Source organism: Chiloscyllium plagiosum, chromosome 17, assembly GCF_004010195.1.
Source record: "Chiloscyllium plagiosum isolate BGI_BamShark_2017 chromosome 17, ASM401019v2, whole genome shotgun sequence".
Taxonomy (NCBI): Eukaryota; Metazoa; Chordata; class Chondrichthyes; order Orectolobiformes; family Hemiscylliidae; genus Chiloscyllium; species Chiloscyllium plagiosum.
The window spans coordinates 38,999,173-39,007,922 of NC_057726.1; the positions used below are offsets into that span (position 1 = coordinate 38,999,173).

An 8,750-nucleotide genomic window follows, 5' to 3' on the forward strand; every position below is an offset into this window, starting at 1 on the left:
GATAGGTTGAGAGTGTTAGGCCTTTTCTCATTGGAACGGCGAAGGATGAGGGGTGACTTGATAGAGGTTTATAAGATGATCAGTAGATAGAGTAGACAGTCAGAGACTTTTTCCCCGGGTACAACAGAGTGTTACAATGGGACATAAATTTAAGGTGAAGGGTGGAAGGTATAGGGGGGATGTTGGGGCTAGGTTCTTTACCCAGAGAGTGGTGGGGGCATGGAATGCGCTGCCTGTGGGAGTCGTAGAGTCAGAATCATTGGTGACCTTTAAGCGGCAATTGGATAGGTACATGGATAGGTGCTTAAGCTAGGACAATGTTCGGCACAACATCGTGGGCCGAAGGGCCTGTTCTGTGCTGTATTGTTCTATGTTCTATGTCCTAAGTTCTATGTAACCTTGTTTCCAATTATGTAATGTGTAGGACCAGCGGCTTGTAGATTTCAGGCAGTAAGATGTTGATTTTGAAGAAGAAGTTATGGAGTTTAATTCAGAATTCCTGGAATGTCGTGATAGTTCCACAGCCCCAACACCACTCAGAATCAAAGGCCTGAATTTATAAACTGTCCTATTAATAATAGCTGTGTCAGCTGCTAAGCTGTACTTGATACAATATTTTTGGTTGTGTACACATGATACTGCAGGTCATGTGTTAGTGTTACAAATAATAAAGGAGCATTGAGTTTTTAAATCTAGGGTCAAGATCCAAATGCCCTCAAAGTGTCATTCTCAGAGTGTCAGAATGTTCAAGATGTTTCCATTTATTTTATACGAAACTCTCAAAACAACTTACTATTCCATAATGAGGGTAACATTGTTCTTGGCTTCAAATGCATCATAAAGTTGGATCAGGTTGACATGACTCAACTGATTCATGACAGTGATTTCATTTTTCACTTCCTCCTAAATTAAAACAGAAATCAAATAGCAAGCTTCTAGGAATTGATTAACGGTAACTCAGGAAATAAGTTTGAATATTCTATTTAAAAATCGGGAATACGCACTTTAACGTTTACTTTCCTCACTTACCTTCCCTTACCTCCCAAAGGCATTGATTCATGTTAGGGTCAGTCTCTTTCCAATGCTTGACATTGTGTGCCAATGTGTAAAGAGGAGAAATACATAATAATCAGGACTGCAGACTTACCCAATTCTTTCTTCCAGTGCAGAGGAACTGTACCATTCACAGTGCCCCTACTGTTGTCTCAATTAAATCAACTCAACTGATTCAGCTTAAACCCAAAATCTATGCCTAGGGCATTCGTATTATTTTATTGCATCCTAGATAGAGCACTAGCTGATCAAGAAGCTTTTTTTTTCAATATTTGAAAAATGTATTAGTTTTGTCAACATTCAAATCAAATTACCTAAATGATTTGTGTAGCATGAAATAGAGACACATAAATTGGCAATTGCCCAGAGTTAACATGTTATCTGTAGTGAGGTGTGTGATCTCAGCCTGGGTACAGTGATATCACTAATATTGATCCCTAGGTTAGGAGAATGTGGAAAAAGATTATGCGGGGATGTGAAATTACCTCACAATCAGTCAATCTGCTGACACGTGTTCACTTATATCACAATGTTATGTAAAATAATGAAGGGCTGGCAGACTCTTCATTCCTGATGAAAGGCTTATGCTCAAAACATTCATTCTTCTGCTCCTGACCAGCTGTGCTTTTCCAGCACCACACTCTCAACTCTGTGAATGGTATATTATTTCCAAAAAAGAAGGATAAAAGGATTGAGATGCACTTAAAAAAGAAACCATTCCCGGCAAGATGCGAGGCACAACACTACCTCTTCCTCCTCAGGCGGTTCAGGAAATTTGGCATGTCCATGAGGAGCCTCACCAACTTCCACTGATGCACAATTGAAAGCATAATGTCCAAATGCATAATGGCCTAGTATGGCAACTGCTCTGTCCAGGATTTTAGGAAACAACAGAGGGTAGTGCACACAGCCTAGGCCATCACAAGAGCCACCTTCCATCCGTGGACTCCAATTACACAGCTTACTGCCGCAGAAAGGCTGCCTACATCATCAAAGAACTTTTACACCCTGGTCATTAACTCCTTCAACCTCTTCCATCAAGCCGAAGATACAGAAGCTTGAACACACTCACCAGTAGGTTCAGGGACAGGCTCTTCCCAGCCATTATTATACTATTGAATGGAATTTCTCACCTCAAATAATGCTGATCTTGCTAATGTTGATCTCTCTTGTGTGCCCTGTGCACTGTCTAAATCTTTTGTTCTGTACATCCTTGCTTTCTATGATCTGCCTGTAATGCTCGTAAACAAAGCTTTTCACTGAACTTTAGAACATGTTACAATAAAGAAGTCAATCAATTTGAAGTTCTTTCACCATTAACAGAATTTATACAGAACAATAGAGTGCACTGCCATCTGAAACCGCTGAAGTGCCAGCATTCATCATTCACAATTCGAAGCAAACTTTTGCGGGACATGACTATAAAGTGGCATTGATATCTTTAAATCCAACATTTATGACAGATAAATGGATTTACCCTTCATATGCCAATTTGATAATATATCAGCCATATCATCAGCAGAGAGTAGGTAGTTTACCAAATAAACAGAAAATGATCAGAAGAATCCAAACTTATCCTTTTGATGCATTTAGTCATAACCAAACATAAATGGTAGTCATTAATGTATGGGATTTAAATATGTGTGCCATCTCTGCAAGATACATCAGATGTGAACTTAATAATAGCCAAAATAATTATTAAAAATGGGCATTAACATGGGTAGAAATGGAATTTTCCAAAAGGACCACTAATAGGCCAATTAGCCTAACCTCGGTTGTTGGTAAAATTCTAGAATCCATCGTTAAGGATGAGGTTTCTAAATTCTTGGAAGAGCAGGATTGGATTATAACAAGTCAACATGGATTTAGTAAGGGGAGGTTGTGCCTGACAAACCTGTTAGAATTCTTTGACGAGGTGACAAGTAGGTTAGACCAGGGAAACCCAGTGGATGTGGTCTATCTAGACTTCCAAAAGGGAGGCTGCTGAGTAAGGTGATGGCCCATGGTGTTCAAGGTGAGCTACTGGCATGGATTGAGGATTGGCTGTCTGACAGAAGGCAGAGAGTTGGGATAAAAGGTTCTTTTTCGGAATGGCAGCTGGTGACAAGCGGTGTCCCACAGGATTCAGTGTTGGGGCCGCAACTGTTCACGTTATATATTAATGACCTGGATGAAGGGACTAGGGGCATTCTAGCGAAGTTTGCTGATGATACGAAGTTAGGTGGACAGGCAGGTAGTACTGAGGAAGTGGGGAGGCTGCAGAAGGATCTAGACAGTTTGGGAGAGTGGTCCAGGAAATGGCTGATGAAATTCAACGTGAGAAATGTGAGGTCTTGCACTTTGGAAAAAAGAATACAAACATGGACTACTTTATAAACAGTGAGAAAATTCATAAAGCCAAAGTACAAAGGGATCTGGGAGTGGTAGTCGAGGATTCTCTAAAGGTAAACATGCAGGTTGAATCCGTGATTAAAATGTTGTCAAGAGGGTTGGAATATATAAGCAGCAATGTGCTACAGAGCCTTTATAAAGCTCTGGTTAGGCCCCATTTGGAGTACTGTGTCCAGTTTTGGGCCCCACACCTCAGGAGGTACATACTGGCACTGAAGCGTGTCCAGCGGAGATTCACACAGATGATCCCTGGAATGGTAGGTCTAACATACGAGGAACGGCTGAGGATCCTGAGTTTGTATTCATTGGAGTTTAGAAGGTTAAGGGGAGATCTAATAGAAACTTACAAGATAATACATGGCTTGGAAAGGGTGGACACTAAGAAATTGTTTCCGTTAGGCAAGGAGACTAGGACCCGTGGGCACAGCCTTAGAATTAGAAGGGGTCAACTCAGAAATGCGGAGACATTTCTTCAGCCAGAGAGTGGTGGGCCTGTGGAATTCATTGCCGCGGAGTGCAGTGGAGGCCGGGACACTAAATGGCTTCAAGGCCGAGATTGATAAATTCTTGATGTCACAAGAAATTAAGGGCTACGGGGAGAATGCTGGTAAGTGGAGTTGAAATGCCCATCAGCCATGATTAAATGGCGGAGTGGAACTCGATGGGCCGAATGGCCTTACTTCCACTCCTATGTCTTATGGTCTTATGGTCTTAATATTGCATTTAATAATGCAAAGATACACACAGAACTGCCTGAATATACATTCATATTAATCATTACAGATAACAATCCGGGCAGGCAATTGTGCTGGCGAAGCTCACTTAAGGAGAGCTAAGCAAGTTATGTAAAAAAAAAACAAAGCTGTAAATCATTGCAGTGTCTACGTCATTCAGCAAGCTTTCAACATGAAACATCCCCCAGGTGACTGCAGTTAATCAAAATGAGGTAAGTGACGAGTCATGTTTAACGAAGTTATTTTAAGTAAGGAATTTACCCTGTCCTTTGGTCCTTTTACTTTAATTATTTTGGCAGCGAGTTCGAGGCCAGTTGATGTTTCTGCACATTTGAGAACTTGGCCAAACCGACCCCTGTCATTACAGAAATACAAGAGTAAAAATTTAATGCACATACCACAGGAAATTACCATAATAAGTAACAGCTAATCTTTCTCTCCACCCCATTGCTGAATATTTCAGAATTTACTAAGGTAACTGTATGATTTGTTGTACTTATCATGATGAAATAATTATTGTTATAAGAAAATCCCAGTGGAATAGCAAAGCTATACTGTAAGTAATAGAACACAAACAGTTACTTCTTTGAAATTTATGCTGTTCTAAGCACTTTTCAGAAAAATCCTATTGGTTCAACCAGTCTTTTGTATTGTACATTATCCAACAACAGCATCTTAAAAATATAACAATGTGTGCAATGATTTTGCCACTTTTCTTGCTTTCTAGTCTGGAAGCTCTGGTGCTTAATGGCGTGAGGTTCCACTAATGCTTCAGACCTCCAAAGCCTTATTGAAATGGTCATTGTGGAGCCTGATGACAGCAACAAGCTATTTTAAGATTGATGTGGAGTTGGGGAGGATGCATGATAGCACATACTGACTTAATGTTCACTTAACATGTACATATATGCACTACCAGTGTGAACTATGAGAAAGAACCCTGATCCTTTTGTCTCCTTCCCAGCTCAAAGAAGATTAAGCTAACTGCAACAATCCACCATCTCCAAACACCTATAACCGATATCAGCCCAGTTAGTTTGGGCCACAGAGTCAAGTCTGTGTTCTTCAATGCAACAGTCAATTTACCACAAAAACACTAGAGAAACAGTTGGGTGTAGACTCTATACACCTCAGTGACGTTTTGCTCACACACTATTAAATATATAAAATTGCACCAATTTTAAAGTACCAATAATCTGAAACATTCAAATTATAAATGTCTAATATAAAATAATTATTAATATTTCATCATGAGCTTCTGAGGGGTGTATTGACATAGGGGTCAGTTGGCTAAGTTGTTTGGACAATTGGTTTTGTGATGTAGAGTAAAACCAACAATGTGGGTTCAATTCCTGCTCTGGTTAAGGCTATCTGAAAGGATTCTCCTCCTGAACCTCTCCCCTTGTCTGAGGCATAGTGACCCTCAGGTTAAACCACCACCATTTCTCTCTCTCTCTAATGAGAGTAGACCTATGGCCTTCTGTTTAGATTATGGTGACTTTATCTTTACCTTAGACTTATAATTAATTTATTACTATATCTAAAAAGGATTGACTGGAGGCTGTTCCAGGTCAATGCTTTCTAACTGTAACAAAATGATTTGAAAGCTTTATACTTATCATTATTAGTTTGGACTGCATTGCACATCTTTACATAACTATTGTTCATTTATGTTTCAAACCAGAAGTCATGAGAATGTACTTTGTAAAGCTACATAGTGAAATATTTGCAGAATAATCAAGACCTTCATAGTTATCTCCCTTCTTGGTCTTTTTTTTGTAGTTATCCAAAATGACTGAAAAATCCAATTAATAACTTACCCTCCAAGCACCTCGTTGTAATGAACTGTATATGAAGAGGTTACAAGTATTTTCTTAGTAGTTACTATACGATGACTGAAGGGGGCTGGAGGTGACGGACTATCATCTGAAAAGGAAAATCAAAACTTCAAAGTTGGCATAACTTTAGAGTTTTACAAACAGGGTTGGAAGTGAAATATTGGATGTTGGAAATAATGATGGGACTATGAAAACTAACTCACCAATAATGATGTGATCTTCTGGCTTCTCAACAGATCCCTTCTGGTCTGGTTCTTTGTTTGTGATTTCTGTAGAATCTGTTTCCTTCTTTGCCAAAACATTCATTTCTGTGATGTTCTCAGATTCGTTGCTTGCTTTCTGAAGTTCTTTTGAATCCTTTAATTTACTACCTGTATCTGATTTGCACTTGTTTTCTGCTTTATTTTGGCAACTCTCAGCACTTTTCTCACTTCTCTGGCTTGTTTGAATTTTGATGTTTTTTAAACCTTTCTCCTGGGTTACAGATGGCTTGGATAATTTGCAGACATTTTCATCTTGTGCTGATTCTTTATCCTTTGTGGTTTTCTGTAGTATTGTAGCTTGCATGTCTTCTTTGGGCTTTTGTTGTACTTTGTGCTTTTTATGTGGTTCCTTCTGTCCTTCACATGATGCAGGCACAAGCTCCTTGGTGGCTGTTTCCTCTGAATTGACCTTTTCTGAAGGAATGACTGGCATTACCTGTGTTGTTTCAAAAGCCCTGAAAAATAATTGCAGTACTAATTAAATAACAGCCATAATTTTTGTGAACACTTATTTGTACAAATGTAAATCCTCCTTTGTTAGTGAGTACTGGAAACAAGTTTTCTTACCTTCAAACTTCCTGGATAGCCTAGCTTGAAATCAAGGATACAGTAGCATTAGAACATCACACAATCTCATTAAGTCACTATCAAGTAGCTTTGCAAAGCAAATTTCTAAATCACTAAACTAGGTGATGCCATAATTTGCTGGAGACCTAGTTTTCAATATAATTTGGCTCTTAGAATGACAATTCTCTTTCTTTAATATATGAAATATTAAATTTATATAGAAATTATTCTGTAATATTATTCTGTAATTTTGTGATCAAATCTGTCTCATATTTGCTTGTTTATTAGACAGAATGTGAGTTGCATATTTAAAGCAATTGGCTGGTGAATAAAACATTTTGCATCTGAAATAATTAACTAATATCCTAAGGTAAGTTCTTTACATCAGGCTACAAAGAATCATTCCTGGGATGAGGTATTCTGTTTATCAAGACTGAGCCTGGAGACATTGTGTGGGCATACGTACTGACTTAGTAACAATAACTTAGAGAAATGAGAAGAACTGGTGGCAATGAATCTACCCAAGACATTTCCTTTGATTCTGGCAAAAAGGACCTCAACAGACACCATACCCGTGGAGCTAGGATCCATAAATAACTATAAACTTCCAGCAAAGGAAGTTGTGATTCAACTGTATCATGGATAGATCAGATCATACTACTTCTGATCACTGAGAGAGAACGGAACCATTTGAGCACTGGAGTTAACATGGAATAGGAGTCAATCATTTACATCCTGTGGCTGAAAATCTCAGTTATGGAGAATGACAGGATGACAAATATAAGATTGTCGGTCTGGAAAAAGAAAGAGAATAGTCCATCAATGGCAGTGAACTATTGTAGTCCTTGATTGTCCAATAGCGAAATCATGCCACATGGTTAGAAAACCACACAATTTTCTTTTAGCGAAGGATCATAAACTGTGATCTATTTCTTGGCCCTGTTCAAGGACATGGGAGCTCAAACAAAATGAAACAACAAAGTTATTAATGGAAATGTTTACGAGAAATGCCTCAGCCTTTTTATAACTGACAAAGGCTAACCATGCAGACAGTTTCAACAAATGTAGAAGTAATATCAGTCAGGAAAAATTCAGAATTTAAAAGTTTATCTTGTTTATATTGTTAAACATATGGTTGGAGGCACTGGATACTACAAAGTCTATGGGGCCTGACAACATTCTGGCAATAGTACTGAAGATTTGTGCTCCAGAACTTGATGCTCCACTAGCCAAACTCTTCCAGTACAGTTACAACACTGGCATCTATTCAACAATGTAGGAAATTGCCCAGGAATGTCCTATGCACAAAACACAGCACAAATCCACCTGGCCAGTCACTGCCCTATCAGTCTACTTTAAATCATCAGTAAAGTGATGGAAAGTGTCATCAACAGCAGCACTTGGTCAACAATAACCTGTCTGTGTGGAGTTTGCACATTTTCCCTATGCCTGCGTGGGTTTACTCTGGGTGCTCTAGTTTCCTCCCACCATCCAAAGATGTGCAGGTTAGGTGAATTGGCCGTTCAAAATTGGCCATTGTGCACAGGGATTGGGTGCATTAGTCAGGGGACATTTAGAGTACTAGGGAAAAAAAACGGGTTTGGATGGGTTACTCTTCGGAGCCTCAATGTGGACTTGTTGGGCCAAGTATTCTCTTTCCACACTGTAGGGATTCTATAAAATCCTATGAAAAAACTTGTTCATCTCCAGGAGATGACTGCAGGAGTTCTTATGCCCAACCATTTTCAGTTGCTTCATTAATGACTTTCCCTCCATTATAAGGTTATAAGGTTAGAAGTGGCACCTTTTCCTCCGCTACACTGGCCCCACCCCCCACCGTTTCCTCCGCTACACTGGCCACTGTATCGGCGCCGCCTTGTGCTCCCACGAGGAGATTGTACAGT

General features: G+C 39.3%; 1 protein-coding gene across 2 annotated transcripts in view; it reads right to left on the reverse strand.

Moving 5' to 3' along the window:
• mylk3 (myosin light chain kinase 3) overlaps nucleotides 1–8,750 on the reverse strand; it is a 91,199-nt gene that overhangs the window by 25,190 nt on the left and 57,259 nt on the right. For both annotated transcript variants that reach the window (XM_043706902.1, XM_043706901.1), the window contains exons 4-7: nucleotides 6,220–6,734; nucleotides 5,999–6,104; nucleotides 4,440–4,533; nucleotides 794–903 (exon numbers count right to left, since the gene is read on the reverse strand). In XM_043706902.1, the coding sequence (XP_043562837.1) occupies nucleotides 794–903; nucleotides 4,440–4,533; nucleotides 5,999–6,104; nucleotides 6,220–6,734 (825 nt within the window). The remainder of the gene's footprint in view (nucleotides 1–793; nucleotides 904–4,439; nucleotides 4,534–5,998; nucleotides 6,105–6,219; nucleotides 6,735–8,750) is intronic.